This window comes from Pseudorca crassidens, chromosome 15 (assembly GCF_039906515.1).
Source record: "Pseudorca crassidens isolate mPseCra1 chromosome 15, mPseCra1.hap1, whole genome shotgun sequence".
Classification (NCBI taxonomy): Eukaryota; Metazoa; Chordata; class Mammalia; order Artiodactyla; family Delphinidae; genus Pseudorca; species Pseudorca crassidens.
The window spans coordinates 51830363-51850795 of record NC_090310.1 but is presented as its reverse complement, the minus strand read 5'-3'; the positions used below and the strand labels follow the sequence as shown (position 1 = coordinate 51850795).

At 38.0% G+C, this 20433-nt stretch overlaps 1 protein-coding gene across 7 annotated transcripts in view; it reads left to right on the top strand.

Moving 5' to 3' along the window:
* Positions 1-20433, top strand: part of PLCB4 (phospholipase C beta 4) — a 420918-nt gene that overhangs the window by 248448 nt on the left and 152037 nt on the right. For 6 of the 7 annotated variants that reach the window (XM_067707497.1, XM_067707492.1, XM_067707493.1 and 3 more), the window contains one exon: positions 15283-15381. In XM_067707497.1, coding sequence (XP_067563598.1) covers positions 15298-15381 — 84 coding nt within the window. In that variant the 5' untranslated portion in view covers positions 15283-15297. Of the gene's footprint in view, positions 1-15179; positions 15202-15282; positions 15382-20433 lie in introns of those variants that run through there. The other variant, XM_067707498.1, reaches the window with a different exon arrangement.

The following is a 20433-nucleotide window of genomic DNA, read 5'->3' as shown; positions in this document are numbered from 1 at the left end:
GTCATTTGTTTACATGTATCACAATTTTGAATAATTGTCTTATTTCTCAGTACTGTTGTATTTATCAGGGCTCTTGTGGTTAACTCTGTTTACCTTAAGTACTCAGTAGTAATAAAGTACCTTCTGCTGTTTGCTGTACTCCCTTAGTCAGTAAAAACAAAAGTACTTTATATCAGAAGCATAAAAGAAATAAGATGCCTTTACTTTGCAGAATTTTTATGTGTTTACAAAAAAATTCTTTCTACGACGGGTTTGTTATTCCATTAAGTCAGAGAAAAAACAATTGAATTACATATTCCTCTCCCCAGGAAACACATTCTATATATATTTTTCATATCCTAAAGGTTGATCTATCTTGCTTCCTATCAAACAAAGTTTTATTTTTAGCAGTCATGTCTGTAATTCAATACCACAAAAATCATTAATGTATAAATTATATCTTACATTTCTGAAAGATCATACATAATACTTTTTTTTTGAACATCTTTATTGGAGTATAATTGCTTTACAATGGTGTGTTAGTTTCTGCTTTATAACAAAGTGAATCACCTATACATATATATGTATATCCCCATATCTCCTCCCTCTGCGTCTCCCTCCCACCCTCCCTATCCCACCCCTCTAGGTGGTCACAAAACACCGAGCTGATCTCCCTGTGCTATGCAGGTGCTTCCCACTAGCTATCTGTTTTACATTTGGTAGTGTATATATGTCCATGCCACTCTCTCACTTCGTCCCATCTTCCCCTTCCCCCTCCCCATGTCCTCAAGTCCATTCTCTACATCTGCATCTTTATTCCTGTCCTGCCCCTAGGTTCTTCAGAACCCTTTTTTTTTTTTTTTTTAGATTCCATATATATGTGTTAGCATATGGTATTTGTTTTTCTCTTCCTGATTTACTTCACTCTGTATGACAGACTCTAGGTCCATCCACCTCACTACAAATAACTCAGCTTCGTTTCTTTTTATGGCTGAGTAATATTCCATTGTATATATGTGACACATCTTTATCCATTCATCGCCATTCATCACTCAATGGACACTTAGGTTGCTTCCATGTCCTGGCTATTGTAAATAGAGCTGCAATGAACATTTTGATACATGACTCTTTTTGTATTGTTTTTCTCAGGGTATGTGTCCAGTAGTGGGGTTCCTGCATCTTATAGTAGTTCTATTTTTAGTTTTTTAAGGAACCTCCATACTGTTCTCCATAGTGGCTGTATCAATTTACATTCGCATCAATGGTGCAAGAGTGTTCCCTTTTCTCCCCACCCTCTCCAGCATTTATTGTTTCTAGATTTTTTGATGATGGCCGTTCTCACTGGCGTGAGATGATACCTCAATGTAGTGTTGATTTGCATTTCTCTAATGATTAGTGATGTTGAGCATTCTTTCATGTGTTTGTTGACAATCTGTATATCTTCTTTGGAGAAATGTCTATTTAGGTCTTCTGCCCATTTTTGGATTGGGTTGTTTGGTTTTTTGATATTGAGTTACATGAGCTGCTTGTAAATTTTGGAGATTAATCCTTCGTCAGTTGTTTCATTTGCAAATATTTTCTCCCATTCTGAGGGTTGTCTTTTCATCTTGTTTACATTTTCCTTTGATGTACAAAAGCTTTCATTTTCACTAGGTCCCACTTGTTTATTTTTGTTCTTATTTCCTTTAAATTAGGAGGTGGGTTAAAAAGGATCTTGCTGTGATTTTTGTCATAGAGTGTTCTGCCCATTTTTTCCTCTAAGAATTTTATAGTGTCTGACCTTACATTTAGGTCTCTAATCCATTTTTTTTTTTTCTAATCCATTTTGAGTTTACTTTTGTGTATGGTATTAGGGAGTGTTCTAATTTCATTCTTTTACATGTAACTGTCCAGTTTTCCCAGCATCACTTATTGAAGAGGCTGTCTTTTCTCTATTTTATATTCTTGCCTCCTTTATCAAAAATAAGGTGACCATATGTGTCTGGGTTTATTGCTGGGCTTTCTATCCTCTTCCATTGATCTATCTTTCTGTTTTTGTGCCAGTACCATACTGTCTTGATTACTGTAGCTTTGTAGTATAGTCTGAAGTCAGGGAGCCTGATTCCTCCAACTCTGTTTTTTGTTCTCAAGATTGCTTTGGCTATTCGGGGTCTTTTGTGTTTCCATACAAGTTGTGAAATTTTTTGTTATAGTTCTGTGAAAAATGCCAGTGGTAGTTTGATAGGGATTGCATTGAAGCTATAGATTGCTTTGGGTGGTAGAGTCATTTTCACAATGTTGATTCTTCCAATCCAAGAACATGGTATATCTCTCCATCTATTTGTATCATCTTTAATTTCTTTCATCAGTGTCTTATAATTTTCTGCATACAGGTCTTTTGTCTCCTTAGGTAGGTTTATTCCTAGATATTTTATTCTTTTTGTTGCAGTGGTAAATGGGAGTGTTTTCTTTATTTCACTTTCAGATTTTTCATCATTAGTATATAGGAATGCCAGAGATTTCTGTGCATTAATTTTGTATCCTGCTACTTTACCAAATCCATTGATTAGCTCTAGTAGTTTTCTGGCAGCATCTTTAGGATTCTCTACGTATAGTATCATGTCATCTGCAAACAGTGACAACTTTACTTCTTCTTTTCTGATTTGGATTCCTTTTATTTCCTTTTCTTCTCTGATGGCTGTGGCTAAAACTTCCAAAACTATGTTGAATTATAGTGGTGAGAGTGGGCAACCTTTTCTTGTTCCCGATCTTAGTGGAAATAGTTTCAGTTTTTCACCATTGAGGAAAATGTTGGCTGTGGGTTTGTCATATATGGCCTTTATTATGTTGATGTAAGTTCCCTCTATGCCTACTTTCTGGAGGGTTTTTATCGTAAGTGGGTGTTAAATTTTGTCAAAAGCTTTTTCTGCATCTATTGAGATGATCATATGTTTGTTTGTTTGTTTTTTTATTTTGCGGTATGCGGGCCTCTCACTGTTGTGGCCTCTCCCGTTGCGGAGCACAGGCTACGGATGTGCAGGCTCAGCGGCCATGGCTCATGGGCCCAGCTGCTCCATGGCATGTGGGATCCCCCGGACCGGGGAACGAACCCACGTCCCCTGCATCGGCAGGCAGACTCTCAACCACTGCGCCACCAGGGAAGCCTGATCATATGGTTTTTATCCTTCAATTTATTAATATGGTTTATCACATTGATTGATTTGCATATATTGAAGAATCTTTGCATTCCTAGCATAAAGCCCACTTGATCATGGTGTATGATCCTTTTTATGTGCTGTTGGATTCTGTTTGCTTGTATTTTGTTGAGGATTTTTGCATCTATGTTCATCAGTGATATTGGCCTGTAGTTTTCTTTCTTTGTGACATCTTTGTCTGGTTTTGGCATCAGGGTGATGGTGGTCTCGTAGAATGAGTTTCGGAGTGTTCCTTCCTCTGCTATATTTTGGAAGAGTTTGAGAAGTATAGGTGTTAGGTCTTCTCTAAATGTTTTGTTAGAATTCACCTGTGAAACCATCTATTCCTGGGCTTTTGTTTGTTGGAAGAGTTTTAATCACAGTCTCAATTTCAGTGCTTGTGATTGGTCTGTTTATATTTTCTGTTTCTTCCTGCTTCAGTCTCAGAAGGTTGTTCTTTTCTAAGAATTTGTCCATTTCTTCCAGGTTGCCCATTTTATTGCCATAGAGTTGCTTGTAGTAATCTCTTATGATCATTTGTATTTTTGCAGTGTCAGTTGTTACTTCTCCTTTTTCATTTCTAATTCTATTGATTTGTGTCTTCTCCCTTTTTTCTTGATGAGTCTGGCTAATGGTTTATCAATTTTGTTTATCTTCTCAAAGAACCAGCTTTTAGTTTTATTGACCTTTGCTACTCTTTCCTTCATTTCCTTTTCATTTATTTCTGATATGATCTTTATTATTTCTTTCCTCTGCTAACTTTGTGGGGGGTTTTCTGTTCTTCTTTCTCAAATTGCTTTGGGGGAAGGGTTGGTTGTTTATTTGAGATGTTTCTTTTTTCTTGAGGTAGGATTGTATTGCTATAAACTTCCCTCCTAGAACTGGTTTTGCTGCATCCCATAGGTTTTGGGTCATCGTGCTTTCATTGTCATTTGTTTCTGGGTATTTTTGATTTCTTTTATTTCTTCAGTGGTCTCTTGGTTACTAAGTCGTGTATTGTTTAGCCTACATGTATTTGTATTTTTTACAGATTTTTTCCTGAAATGAAAATAAATAAATAAAATAAAGTTATTAAAATAAAAAATAAACAATTATTATTAAAAATTAAAAAAATTAAAAGTAATAAAACAAGAAAAAGAAAGAACGAAGAGAGCAAGCAAACCAAAAAACAAATCCACCAATGATAAGAAGCACTAATTATGAAAAAAACACGGACAGACAGAACCCTAGGACAAATGTGAAAGCAAAGCTATACAGACAAAATCACACAAAGAAGCATACAAATACACACTCACAAAAAGAGAAAAAGGAAAAAAAAAAAAAATATATATATATATATATTATTGCTCCCAAAGCCACTGCCTCAATTTTGGGATTATGCATTGTCTATTCAGGTATTCCACAGTTGCAAGGTACATCAAGTTGATTGTGGAGATTTAATCTGCTGCTCCTGAGGCTGCTGGGAGAGATTTCCCTTTCTCTTCTTTGTTCGCACAGCTCCTGGGGTTAGTCTTTGGATTTGGCCCCGCCTCTGCCTGTAGGTTGCCTGAGGGCGTCTGTTCTTCGCTCAAACAGGACAGGGTTAAATTAGCAGCTGATTAAGGGGCTCTGGCTCACTCAGATCTGGGAGAGGGAGGGGTACACAATGTGGGGCGAGCCTGCAGCAGCAGAGGCCGGTGTAAACTTGCAGCAGCCTGAGCGGTGCCATGTTCTCCCAGGGAAGTTGTCCCTGGATCACAGGACCCTGGCAGTGGCGGGCTGCACAGGCTTCCGGGAGGAGAGGTGTGGATAGTGACCTGTGCTTGCACACAGGCTTCTTGGTGGCTGCAGCAGCAGTTTTAGCGTCTCATGCCAGTCTCTGGTGTCTACGCTGTTAGCCGCGGCTCACTCCCAGCTCTGGAGCTCGTTTAGGCAGTGCTCTGAATCCTCTCTCCTCAGGCACCGTGAAACAATGGTCTCTTGCCTCTTAGGCAGGTCCAGACTTTTTCCTGGACTCCCTCCTGGCTAGCTGTGGTGCACCAGCCCCCTTCAGGCTGTGTTCACACAGCCAACCCCAGTCCTGTCCCTGGGGTCTGACCTCTGAAGCTGTAGCCTCAGCTCCCAGCCCCCACCCGCCCCAGCAGGTGAGCAGACAAGCCTCTTGGGCTGGTGAGTGCTGGTCAGCACCGTTCCTCTGTGCAGGAATCTCTCCGCTTTGCCCTCTGCACCCCTGTTGCTGCACTCTCCCCCGTAGCTCTGAAGCTTCCCCCCACCCCCGTCCTCCCCACCCCGTCTCCACCAGTGAAGGGGCTTCCTACGGTGTGGAAACTTTGCCTTCTTCACAGCTCCCTCCCAGAGGTGCAGGTCCCGTCCCTATTCTTTTGTCTCTCTTTTTTCTTTTTTCTTTTGCCCTACCCAGGTACGTGCCTTTTGGGAGGTCTGAGGTCTTCTGCCAGCATTCAGTAGGTGTTCTGTAGGAGTTGTTCCACATGTAGATGTATTTCTGATGTATTTGTGGGGAGGAAGGTGATCCCCACGTCTTACTCTTCCACCATCTTGAAGGTCTCTCCCCATAATACTGTTAAGCCAAGGACTTACTAAATATTGAGGAAATGGAACCTCAGAAGGCTTCATACTTGCTGCTCTGAACGTTTGACATGGAATCCTCCTTCAACAATATTGGTCCCTAAACCCGGGTCTCTACCTGAGTCCTTCAGAGAAACTTAACTGAGAGGGAAGAGGTGAATAGCAAGGCACTATCAGGTCAGAGAACCATAGTCATAGACAATTACTTTTAACACAATTTCAGCCACTTAACTTGTTCAAGAGGATCTTGGAAGGCTGGCATGTATGCCCACAAGTCATTTCCAAGGGAATTGCTGCAGGCAGACACGAACAGCCAAACACTGTTTTGAAACAAATCAGTTCTTTTCTTGGGAAACTATATACTTCATCATATTCTAATTTCTTTAAAAACTGGTCATTACAGACTGAATTATATGTTAACAGTTATTCATTATCTTCAGATGAAGCTGATCCTAAATATCCCGGATAATCAAGCATGTTTTAAACATGTTTTGTAAAATTCTGATATAATGAACCCTGTAATATCATCATAATTATACCTAATAAATTTATAAAGGGAAATTATTTTAATATTTTTATTCATCTATTTTGTAATTATTAAGTTTTAAGAATATAATGTTTACCTCTTAAGTATGATTAATATTGACCAGGGGAGACAGAGTCAAAGAGTAAATGTTTGTTGTTTTAATTTTATTCCTATTTAATTTGTGTCTTTTATAAATTCCAGGAAATTATTTTGAATCAAGTGGTGCTTTATTAATAAATAAATATACTTATTATGTATTTATTATGAATTTAATAGATGAATCATGACAAAGACCTTAGGTTTCTTTAGTTCAGAATTCCTTAAAGACTAAATCCAGCACCACCATAATCTGTTTTATTTCTAAATATAAGTGTACTAGAAGTTTCAGAGTTAATACCCAAGGTTTAGTCAGTATTATTAAGTAACTCCTTCCTAAGAATCAGTTATAACTGGTGTGTGTGAGGCTCCTGATGTACAGTCATGATTTTAAATCTTGAGAGGAAAAGAACATTTTAGAGCTTTATGTATTAGTTTCGTCCTGGTATTTGTTCTTGCCAGGAATTCTGGTGGAAAACATGGACATAGAAATTGATTTATGTGAAAAAAATAATTTTAATGTCATCTTCTCTTTACTTTCAACATTTTTCTTGAGTATAAAAATTATAGTCACTGTAAATGTTAAAATACAGAAAGTATTAAAAAAATAAAAATCACCTAAAATTATGTCACCACAATGTAACTACTGTTTGTACAATATTTTGGTGTATATTTTTCTTGTCTTTTTCCTCTATTAAAAAGTGTGTGTGTGTGTGTTTGTGTGTGTGTAAGGAACGTGTACATAACACATAAAAATTTGGATCATACTTGCAAACAATTTTGTAACCAGCTTTTTTACTTGCTTAATAATATATTGAGAATATTTGTATTTGCTTGCCAAGAGTTGTGAATATTTTTAGAAACTATTCTAAATTTGCTCTTGTTCAGCAAAGAACTATTCATTGAAAGCATTATTTTTAATGGGCACAGAATATTTAAATACTATCGTATATGTAACCAATTGCTTACTGTTGTTCATATAAAGATGACTTAAATAGCACAGCAGTGCTATTCCCCATAAACAGCACAGCAGTGAGAAGGTATCTTTGTACATAGATTTTGTATACATTTTCAAGGCTGTAGAAATGTATTGCAAAATTCTTTTTCATCAAAGTACACGAATGCCCCTACCTCCAACCCTGCACATTGCCTATTATCATTTTCTTAGTCCTTCACCCTTTATATGCTTTTTAAAAAGGTTATTTAATGGTTTGATAAAAATGGAGTTATTTTTAGCAAATGGAGAAATTGTCATTAATGATGCAATATGTCAGTGTCAAATTAAATTCTTACTGGAAGTAAAGCCATTTATTTAAAGGCTCTGGATGATCTGCTGTAGCTGTACTTCTGTTTTTAGAAATATAAGGGTTACCTTATTTAAAGATCGAGGAGCAGGATGTTGAAATGTGCTTGATGGAGTCAACTAATTGACTTTTTCGTCAGTGGAATTTTTATCCCAACCCTCTGTGTTCTGGGAAACAATGTTGGTTGTTCCCAACATGGGGTCATTTAAGGCCATGGGTTATTTGGTTTAATGGAATTTATATGGTTGGATAGGGAAGGGATTAATTCTCTATGGAACTTTTTTGTTGTAAGGTGGAAGGTAAAAGTTTCACTTAAGAAAATCCATAACTGAGCCATGGTGCCTGTTTGTTTACTTGAAAGCTGTATGTTATCAAGTGGAAGCAAACGCTTTTTCAGACGAATTCATTTGTTCACAAATAGAAACAAAAAGTGGAGAATGTCTTGGTTGGCTTGGGGGAAGCTGCAGGTTTTATTTAAAGTTCGTATTTATTGCTGAGGTGCAAAATTGTTAAATGGCATTTGGATCCAGGGGAAAGATATACTGTAGAAATTACTTTTCAAAGGGGTATTGGAATAGAAGGACAGGAATTATCTGAGTTCATTTCTAGATGAAATTCTATTCTACTTTTCTTTCTGTCTTTCTTCGATTCAGTTGAACAAACACATGTTGAATGCCCATCCCTCAAGGCAGAGCTGTCCTTTCTCCTTTTCAGATTGATTTGGCAACTTGCTATGCCCAGCTTCAGAGGGCCCACTGTATTTGTTTCCTTGAGCTGCTGTTAAAAAAGTTACCACAAACTAGTGGCTGAAAGCAACAGAAGTTTATTCTCTCATAGTTCTGGAGGCCAGAAGTCTGAAATCAAGGTGTCCACAAGACCACATGTCCTCCAGGCTAGAGGGAAGAACCCATGCCTTGCCTCTTCCAGCTTCTGGTGACTGCCAACACTCCTTGACTTGTGGCTGCATCACTCCAATCTCTGCCTCAGTGGTCACATTGCCTCCCCTTTCATCTGTGTCAAATCTCCCCGCCTCACTTTTACAAGGACACTTGTGATAGCATTTAGGACCCCCTGGGAAGATCTAAGAGAATCTCTCCATCTTCAAGATCCTTAACTTAATCACATCTGCAAAGTCCTTTTTTGCTATATAAGGTAATGCCTATAGGTTTCAGATATTAGGATATAGGTATCTTTTGGGGGCTGTGATTCAGCCTGCGATACCCCGGACCTTAAATATACCTGATATCATGTACATCCCCCTGTCTGCTCTCTACCAGAACATGAGGCATAGGTCCAGAAACAAAAAATTATTTGCCAAAGTTTTGACCCAACTGGCCTGGGGAGAAGAGTTGACTCCATAATTGAGCTAGCATATCTGGGATAGGTAGTCTGGTAAGCTTTGAAGACCACCTTCTAGACAGCAGATTTAAAGATGCGGGGCAGAGCAGACCAGCAAACAAAGAGCTGCCCTTCCTCGGTTCACCCCAACTGAATGGGTGAGTGGATGGAAAGCCATCTTATTGGGTGATGGGCACATCCTCCTTGAGTATTTGGATCCCCACAGCTGACCTGAGCTCCCTGGTGGTCCTCCCCACTAACGCTTTCAGTCCCTCATCATCTTTAGAAGGAGCTTTTTGCCACTTGTTCTGAAACGAGGTCTTCTAGGGACTCCCTCTCTCTCTCTGGTCCCCTCCCTGCAACCCTGGGAGTTTTTCCTCTGTCGCCAATATAACAGCTAATCCATTTCAGTTGCGTAAGAATTTAGAAACAAGGAGACTATTTAAAAGCCCACTGGCCTCCCTCCAATAGTCACTCAAGGTGTTTACTCTGGAAAAAGTACCGAGTTCTATATCCATTCTTTGTGTAAATTCTCCTTTACTTCCCGTGTTCCTTAAGAAGGACACTTTCCTGTGGGCTCTGTGGGGTGAGGTAATGTTCTTCCAGGAGACAACTGAACCATGAAGTATCTTGTAAATGAGACCTTAGAAGGCCAGCCAGAGAATTTGAGGAGAGGAGCCTTTGGCATTGCAATGAAAGCGTTTTGTTTTTTGTTTGCTTTTTGGTTTTTTACCAGTTAGCTGTGGGTGGAGCTTTGAGATCATTGCAAACAGAGTGGCCAGTTCCCCGCTCCCTGACTTTTAAAAGAAGTAACTATTTGTCCTTTTAACTTTTTCTGGAGTCAGTTGGATTGTGACACATACCTCATTTATTCCTGTTTAATAATCAATTACCTGGATCAAACTGCTATTAAACATGACTGGCTGGGCCAATGTTTTCTGGTCTGCAGGTCATAGTTGTACCATCTACATAAAATAAACCAGTCGCTGCCCCTAATGCCAGACCTGAGGAAGTATTTCTGAGACAATTCAAGGAGCAGTCCCCCTCCCCCCAAATCCTGTTTAAAACTGGGAAAATTCAGGATACTCCAATGTCATTTTTCTGAAATGCCATCTAACTTTTTCAGAAATCCAAAACTCAGGAAAAGTAAGCAGTGAGGTGAGCTCCTACCTCCACTGTCTACCTCTTTAGAGATTAAGGTCACAATTACCCTCCTCTTTGCATTAGCTCCCACCAACATCCTTCACATAATTAGACCATTATGATGAAATTAGTATCCAAGGTAGACATGAATATTTTAGTAGTAAGGATAGTAGTGAAATCGGAGAAACATCAGGTACTGAGGACGTCTGCCGTGTGTCCTTTTGATCCTGGGAGAACCGGAGTTAAGCCAATGAAAGATGATACAAGTTGATATAAGCTGTCTTTTAATTTCATTTTTGGTGTGAGCATTTCATATTGCAAGCCCCTTGTTGCTATTCCCTTTACAATAAAACCAAAGGAAATATTGAAAGGGATGGTTGGCAGGAGTGGAAAGATCATAGAACACATAAAGTCCTGCAGAGGAGAGGTGTTTTGCTCACTGGTGAAGCCACCATGTTGTTTCTTCATCCTTCTTTAATGCTAACACTTAGGTCCCTGTAGTTGACTCATCTTATCATAGGTCACTGAACAACATGTCCATGATAGCCTGAGGGGGGTCTGCAGGTCCGTTTTTCTCTGCAGATCTGTTTTACGACATAGAAGGCAGGAATGCACATCACTGCACTAGAAACTTGCTTTGACACTGCCTTGGGTGGAGGGGCTGTGTTTGTGGACACTGAGAAATGGGCATGGAAAGACACAGGGAGAGGCAGACAAAGAGGAACAGAGAAGCAGAGAGAGAGAGGAAGAGAGACCTAGTCACAGCCATTGTGGGAGACTGAGACATGGACCAGCCTACTCACAGATGGACTCTCTTCTCCCACTGGCATGGCTTGTCTGCCTTGGCTTTCCATGGGGGGCCTTGGTACTGATGAATAGAGGGCTGCTTCCTGCCTCAGTCTGGGCTGGTTAGAATGCCCTTCATGCTTTGATCAGTTTTTAGCCTGGTCAGTAGTAAATATTGGATGAGTTCCTCCTTCAAACACCTGTGGTTGCCATTGTGCAGAAACTATCTTGAAACGTGACCTAACGTGCTCTTCGTCTGCTTTAAATTATTTGGGACTAAAGATTCATGTGTCTGCCTATCTGTGTGATTTCAACTTTTTTTTTTCCTTTTTGAAATTTGCATTATTTTTTATTTACACAAGCAGCACATGAATGCAGGAATATATTCCCATAATAAAAAAGTCCAGGACAGAGATAACATGAAAGATATCTTGACTTTCAGCCCCAAGCTTTGTTCCCTCCCCAGAAGTAAGCAGAGTCATAAATTTGCAAGGTTCTTTCCAAACTTTTTAATAATGTATTTATATGCATGAATATTTACCTAGAAAAATATATAGTTTTGCCTTGTGTGTGTGTGTGTGTTTACTACACAGTTCATGTCATTCTGTGGCTGTGTATTTAGGTAAATGGTGTCACACTGTTCCTATTCCATATTACTACATGGCTTGTTGCAAAAACGTGGTTTTCATTTAATGGTATGTGTTAGAGACTTTTCAAGTTCAGCTTCACATCACCTTGTAATGTGTACATGTATTAGACTTTGCTCCTTAGTGAATCACATTGATTGTTTTCAGTGTGGAAACATCCCAAATTATTCTTTCAGTAACTTTCTGGAATAGATTGGTTTATATTTTAGCAGAGGTTTTTCTCTGTGAGAATAAGCTCTAGGGTTGGTTGGTTGGTTGGTTGGTTGGTTTCTTATTAACCCTTTGTGGTGTCATTGTCAGAGTCTGACAAGACACTCGTGAAATGAGTTGGGTAGTAGCTTTATTTTATTTTATTATTTTATTTTATTTTTTTATGTCCTAGAAAAATGTAGGTACACAGGATTTATCTTTTCCTAGAAGATTTGGTAGAACTCACCTGTAAAATCATCTGGGCCTAATCTTTTACTATTTTTTCAATTTCTCCCAAGATTACTGGTCTGTTTAAGTGTTCTGCTCATTTGTTGAGCCAAATTTATTTTAACTTTGAAAAACATCCACTTTAAGTTTTCAAATATTTTGGTTAAAGTTATACATAGTATCTCTTACGGTGTTCACCTTCTCTCTGTATTTACACTCCACCTTTCATCATGGATATTGTGAGTTTACGGTTCTTCCTCATCCTCCTTTCTACCCCAACTCTCTCTCTGTCTCTCTCCCCAATACCTGCCAAATTTTATCTAATATATGCATATTCAGAAAATAATTAACTTTTACCAGTCATTATTTTATTATTTGGGGTTAGGTTTTAATGTATATATAGTACTCCCATCTTTCATTTCTAAGAAGTTTATACTTTCTGCTTTGACTATTCTGCTCAAATCAAGCATTATTTAGAAGTGTGTATGTTTATGTTTAATTCCTATGTGTGTAGGTTTTACACACTCTCTGTCATTAATTTATAAGTTGGCCTAGTCATGGTCAGTAAGCATGGCCACTGTAATTTCTGACTCTTGAAAAGTACTGAGATTTTCTCTGTGGCCTAATCATGATCAGATTTTGAGATTGTTATCTGTGTTTGGGGAAGCCGGGTACAAAGAGAGAATGAAGGAAAGATATATGTGGGGGGGGGGGGCTAAACTCATTAAGTAATATATTTAAATTATGTTAACTTGAGTCATTTAAATTGTTTTGGTTAAATTTGTGTGATTTTCAAATCCTCAATATTCTTCCGTTAATTTCTGAGAATCATTATCTCCTAATATGTTTGTGACTTTGCCTGTTTCTCTTTGTATTTTCAGTTTTTCAATCTATGTTTTGATGCTGTGTGGTCACATATCTAATGTTAATGACTTGAAAAATTTTGATCACCCCTTCTCTTAATATGACATATCACTGTCTCTTGCTTTTTTCCTTGAAGTCTATTTTGTCTAACATTATTAGTGTTACATCTAACATTATTAGTGTTACATCTGGTCCTTTCCCAGTGTGTGCCTATTATATCTTCTTTTCATCCCTTCATTTTCAAACTTCCTGTATAATTTTTATTTTATAAATATTTCTGGTAAACAACTATAATGTTACCTAATTTGAAAGCCTCTGTCTTTTATAAATGGATTTAGCCAAATCATATTTATTACAGTTAGTAATACATTTACTTTCTGTTTTCCAGTTATTGTGTGTTCTTCTTTTTTCCCTCTCCCTTCCCACATCTTTTATCTGTTTCCTTTTTAAAAGAGGCTCACATTTCTTCGTTCTATTTTTTCCCTCATTTATTTGCAAGTTATACTTTCCATTTAAAATTTTCTATTAGGAAAATTCTTAAATTTTTAACACTCATAATTGATCTTCTATTTTTCTGCCAATATCTAGAGTTTTAACTACCTATATTGCACTCCCTAAAATGTTTTTTACCTCCCTTTTTTCCATATTTCCTTGCCTCCAGCACCTACCTGTGTTGATATAATCTGGAATTTGGATGCTAGATTGTAATTTCTATATCTTCTTCTTTTTGTATAATACATAAGACTTAAGAGTAAAATTTGTCTCTTTTTTAAACTTTTTTCTTCTTTCTTTCTTCCCTTCTTTCTTCCTTCCTTTCTCCTTCCTTTCCCCTTCCTTCCTGCCAGCCTTACTTCTCATATCTCTTATTTTTCTATATTTCTTCTTCTTCTTGACAGAATATATAATACATTAACTCTTTCAGAGTAGGTTATTAAACCCTTTTGATACCTTGAAAGTCTGTAAATATATCTTCTCCTAACAATTAAACCATTATTCCATTGGTCACAGAGTTTCTAGTCCACAGTTACTTTCCCTCAAAACTTTGCAGTTATTGCTCTGCTGTTTTCTCATGTGTAATACTCTGATGTTGTGCCTGATTCCATGCTGATTGCCATTCAATTCTAAATTGTCTTCTCTCTATGCATCTCTGAGAAATTTCATAACTTCTCTTCATATTGCTTGTTCTTAGTCACCTCAAGGAATGTTTAGGTGTGTGTATCTTTTTCCCCCATTTATACCTACTGCATCACTGGATTTTTTCACACTGAGAGCACAAATATTCAGATTTCAGAAATGTTTTTCTACTATTCCTTTAATTGTTCCCATTTTTCCATTGGCTTTACTTTCTCTCCTTCTAATAGAAGACATCCTTCTATAAGGTGGTTTTTGAATCTTCTGTTTCCATTTTCCATCTCTCTTAATTTTTCAGTCATGCTTTCTGTTTCTTTTTGTGTTGTATTCTGTGATAATTCCTTGGCTCAGCACTTCATACAAATTCTCTTTACAGTGCAGGTCACCTATTTATTAGGAGTTTGACTACAACAATCTTTTTAAAATTTCTAGAATCTGTAGTTAATTGTGTTTTGGGAAGAGAATGCACTCTTTCCTCCCTCTGAGGATATCAGCCATCCTTAAGTCAAAGTCAGATTCTGTTTGTCCTGTTAACTCTGTTTTCTTGGGTGTAAGTTCTTCTATTTACTGTGTTTGGTGTCTGCCTTCCCTGTTCTTTGCATTGCTCAAATATTTGGTGATTCTTATTGGTGATTCTTTTCATTTAACATGCCCTGTTTATAGCTATTGCATGCACACCATGGTGCAGGATGCTAAGAAGGGTGGGTAAAAGGAACATCCAGTTCTTCCTCAGTGTAGGCAGCCACTCTGGACAATGCCAGTCTCCCTTCAATGTCATACTCACTGCCTATGCTACAAAGCAGACATTCTGTTGTTCACTGCATGGCCCAAGGGAGTAGGGGGTGAGAGAGGGCTAAAGACAGGACCAAGAGAAATAAAAATTACAGCTACTGCTACTTGATTCTACAACCCCATCACCTGTCAACTCCCCCTGGCCGTGAGTTCACCTTGTGGTGGAGGCTTGTAGAACCTCTTGCTCTTTACAGCAGTCCTCTGCTATATGTAGGTTTAGGTGTGTGGTTTCTGTCTTTTATCTGATGACATCAGATTTTATATATACATAATTATTTTATAGGATTTGAAGAGGAAAGGGGAAGCTTCCCAAACAATCACCAAATGATCACCAAACAACCAGGAGAAGGGAATTCAGGGTCAGATGAAGGGAAGAAGAAAAAAAAAAAGACAATTTATGGACTTAGTCCATGTGTATGAAGAAAAGCTTTTGCAAACATGTAAATATAAAATGATTAACCTTTGATCTTCACTTGTTTTTTAATTGTGTTCACTAATGAGATACCCTTTTTCATTTTCAGGTCTTAAATATAATCATGGCCAAACCTTATGAATTTAATTGGCAGAAGGAAGTTCCTTCGTTTTTGCAAGAAGGAGCAGTTTTTGACAGATATGAAGAGGTAAAGAAGCGTTATTAATCGTTTCTCTCAAAACATTCTTCTAATTATTTCATTTTAATCACAGTATTGAGTAAATAGTCTTTGACATAAGTAAGAATATCCTGGAGATTTATAAGTTGGAATATTTGGAAAGAGTCAAAGTTATGAGATATAATAATAATGATAATAATACTATAATTTACTGAGCACTCTCCCTGTGCCAGATATAATAATAATGATGATACTATAAATTATTATGTGCTTACTGTGTGCCAGACAACTTTCTAAGCACTTCCTGTGTATTATTTGTTCAATTCCTTATAATAACCTTATAAGGTTGTTGCCATTATTATGCTTGTTTTACAGATGAGTGTCACGGAGTAATAGTTTTTGCTTAACGAAGTGCTTCTGTCAGGCTTTCCTCATAACACTTTCTATTTGTCATAAATGTAGTAGTGATTGGATTTTGTGCTGGTCACGTGCATTGCTCGTCTCATTTATACACATCAGCTTGACCAAAGCTTTGCGTTCCTCTGCTTCTATTATTTATTGCTTGTGCCCTTGCAAGGTGGTGATGGCTCCAGGCTTTCTAGAAACCAGGGGCTTGGGGCCACCAGTCTGTTCAGAAGGTTTAGGATGGAGAGTGGAAGCCTCCTTTGCATTGTTAACATGTTGTTTTTCTTAGAGTTTACTTGAATTTGAGGTGACTTGTGGAGGGGTGTGTGATGATACTGTGTTGCCTCTAAGGCGAAGTAAGATGCAAAACTTGTTCAGACTTCATGCAGAGTCAGAGTTGGTTCCCTTCAAAATCAGTGGAACGTATGTGGCTCATCGTGGTGGCCTCCCAGGGGTTCAGGTCATCAGGCCTTTTCGTGAGGTCTGTGGGCTGACACAACTCACTTACTGGTTGACTTGGTTTTTCCAAAATATGTATCATAATACTCTGTAGATTTATACCGTAGTTGTTTTGTGTAAACAGAATTGAGAAAGGCAAAGGATGGACCCAAATGTAGTCAGTATTCTTCATATTGAATTAAAGTATTGTGGTGACAGCTATCTATACTACCGAAACTTTATTGCTTCCCTGAAAGAACAGCATTCTGCTATAAGAAGAAACAAAACAATTTTCTACCACCTGGAGGCAACCACTGTTAACTCTTTTGCAGTTTTCTTCTAGTCTTTTTTCTAATTGTTTTTCCTCTTCCATAGTTGTCATCATAGAGTAATCTTGAAAATACAAATCAGAACCTCTTCTTCCTCTATTTAAAAGCTTCCATGACTCCCTCTTATAGGATAAAGATGACTCATCAGAATGAAATACAAGGTCTTCCATAATTTGTCTCCTGCCTAATTCTACAGCCTCATTTCCCACCAGTTTTCTACAAACACTCTCTGCTTTAACCCTAAGAATACGCTTAAAATTCCCCCAATAAACTATTCTATTTCATGCTTTGTGCTTACTGCTGCCTTTTCCTGAAAGGCACTTATCCTTCCTTGTTTGACTGGAAAACTCCTATTTATCCTTCAGAACCCAGATGAGAAATCTTTACTCTTTGATATCTCCCTTGACCCATTTGATAAGAATTGATCACTCGTTTGTGCTACCACTAAACTACCCTTGCACATACTACATTGCACTCACATTTCATTTAATGCTTTTGTCTTTCCTAGTATACTCTGAGTTTCTTGAGGTCAAGGACCATATTTTACTTATCTTTTTCTCTCCAGGGACTAGCAGAATGCCTACAATTGCCAAATTCACTGTAAATATCTAGTATCAAAAGGGATTTTTAAAGGACATGGAAGCAACCTAAGTGTCCATCGACAGATGAATGGATAAAGAAGATGTGGCACATATATACAATGGAATATTACTCAGCCATAAAAAGAAACAAAATTGAGTTATTTGTAGTGAGGTGGATAGACCTAGAGTCTGTCATACAGAGTGAAGTAAATCAGAAAGAGAAAAATAAATACCATATGCTAACACATATATATGGAATAAAAGAAAATGGTTCTGAAGAAGGGGGAGGACAGGAATAAAGACGCAGACGTAGAGAATGGAATTGAGGACGGGGGAGGGGGAAGGGTAAGCTGGGATGAAGTGAGAGAGTGGCATGGACATATATACACTACCAAATGTAAATAGATAGCTAGTGGGAAGCAGCCACATAGCACAGGGAGATCAGCTCCGTGCTTTGTGACCACCTAGAGGGGTGGAATAGAGAGGATGGGAGCGAGACGCAAGAGGGAGGAGATATGGGGATATATGTATAACTGATTCACCTTGTTATAAAACAGAAACTAACACACCATAGTAAAGCAATTATACTCAAATAAAGATGTTGTTAAAAAAAAGGGGGGATTTTAGATACAATTGATTCCAACTAAGTTTGGTTTTATTATAGTTTGTTCATTTTCTTGATAATTGAAATGGTGAGAGGTCCTTGAGACCTGTGTGGAAAGCTGTACTTCAACACATTCAAAATATTAGAGTAAATCATATCTAATTTTCATCTTTTAAATTAAAAATTATCAATATCAACAATTTGAGAGTTCAAGCCAAATGCAATTAAGTGCACTTGACTACTTTTGTCCACTTTATACAACTTGGCAAGAAGGCCAAGGGCTAACTTAGAGGCATTTCCAAGCCTTTTCTCCCAGGTAACTCAGGTCTAGGTTGAGTACCAGCGCCACCATGATGATGGCCATTGCTCTTCATTATAAGCTGGCGAGTGACATCTCTCCCTGAATCTGCTAGAGTATCCCAAAATATTTGTGGTTTTCTGAGGCAGTTTCCCAGGCTCTGGAAATCTATAGGATAATTAAAAAATACTTCCTGGCTTCCAGTTCCTCAGAGAAGGTCATTTTGAAGAGATTAAATGTAATCACTGGCTGAGTATCTCTTCTGCTGTCATATAAGCAGAAACCAGTTAGAGAAAGAGTACTATTTTTTGATAAAGTGAAATGTGATTTGATGAACTAGAAGTTTATCATCATTGAATCATTTTTATTTCTCATGATTTTTTTGGTTATTAATCATCATAACTCACTTATATTTAGAAAATACTGATGACTTGCACTTCTAAAGGCATTTACTTTTCTTCCAGGTGCCTCTGAAAATGAGGTAAAGCTAGGAAAGAAATCTTAACAAGTATTAAATACAATCTCGCTAAGCTTTCAACTTTCTTAAGTGCTATTTTACTAGGATTATAAGCAAAAAATTTTCAGCTTCATAAAGTAAATAATGCCTCTTCATAAAACATATCAAACTGGTGTTGACCTTAAAAATAAAAGTTATTTTATCAGCAAAAATGTGTTTATTTAGGAATAGCAGAGGAGTTGCAATTCAGGACAAGCAAGCTATAGCAAAAGCCATAGTCAAGTCCATAGAACAAAGGAGGGGAATATTATTGTAGAGAGAGAAAGGAGGAGGTCAGGAGGGGTTGTTCTGAACAAAAATCCATTGGAGAAAAGTGCGAGTTCAGGGAGATGGCGGGTTACTCAGGGGCTGAGTTGCTGGGCTAGTCAGTATCTTGTGGGAGATGCCACGCACATCTTTTCCTTTTGGGGGCCTGTAATTCATGATTCTTTCCTATTGATGATTCTTCTCTGGGGTCTGTAACTGACAATTCTTCCCATAGTTGATGTCCAGTGGTACCTTGTGAGAGCTTCTCCTTCTGGCCTCCTGACTCCATTTTAGTAAGGTTTCCCTTTATTAATTTTCAAACCAGAAAGCCAAATAGTGTTTCAAATGGGGCTGTAGCCAGTTGTTCTTATTACAGCTGACCTTTGAATAACACAGGTTTCAACTGCATGGTCCACTCTTATATGGATTTTTTTCAATAAATACCTATCACAGTACCACACAATCCGCAGTTGGCTGAATCGGGGGATGCGGAACCACGGATATGGAGGGTTGACTGTAAAAGTTATATTCATATTTTCAACTGCACTGGGGTTGGCAGCCCTAAAACCTCACGTTGTTCAAGGCTCAACTGTATTTCCCTATTCTGTAAGATTTAGTTCTTTAGAGTCACGGCCATTAAAATTTTCAAGGCACCAAATATAAACAGAGAAGGTTTGTTTCTACAGTTTTTTGCATGAACAGCAGGGAGAAATGACAGCTGACAGCAAGTGGGAGGAACAGGAATTAGAGAAAACACAACCTGATCATCCCAAAAGTGCCACGGCAAAGGGACCATTTGTGAAGGGGCATAAACGCCTTCAGCACCATATGGCAACTAACATTATCATGACGGTCTGAAAGATCGGGCAAACATTAAATTGTGTTCCACGTATTGGTTTAAAGAAGGCAGGGAAGTGTTTTAATCAGTGGGTGAGCATTCACTAGGTCAGAAAAAAATAGCATTTACTAACCACTGTTTTAAAAATATGTATTATTTTGCCAATAAATGCAACTAGTGTAACTGTATTTAAGCATTATTTTATTATTTCTGCTGAGGGATTTCTTCTGAGGTAGCCCAAAATTTCAGGAACTGCAGCCTGCATTGTAGCCTCTGATTGTATTCTCCTGCCACTTCAAAAGCTGTTTTTATCTAACTTTACTTGACTTTTAAGTTACTTACATGAAAAATATATTTCGTTTCCTAAGTGGTACAAGTGGTATAAAAATCTTTAGACATTTTTCTATCACAGAGGAGAGAAACAGCAGTGCTTTTTAAAACCCATGCAGCCCAAATGTCTCTAACTCAACTGGCATCCTGACTTGCCTTTCATGTCCTTATTTTTTTTTAACATCTTTATTGGGGTATAATTGCTTTACAATGGTGTGTTAGTTTCTGCTTTATAACAAAGTGAATCAGTTATACATATACATATGTTCCCATATCTCTTGCCTCTTGCGTCTCCCTCCCTCCCACCCTCCCTATCCCACCCCTCCAGGCGGTCACAAAGCACTGAGCTGATCTCCCTGTGCTATGCGGCTGCTTCCCACTAGCTATCTACCTTACGTTTGGTAGTGTATATATGTCCATGCCTCTCTCTCTCTTTGTCACAGCTCACCCTTCCCCCTCCCCATATCCTCAAGTCCGTTCTCTAGTAGGTCTGTGT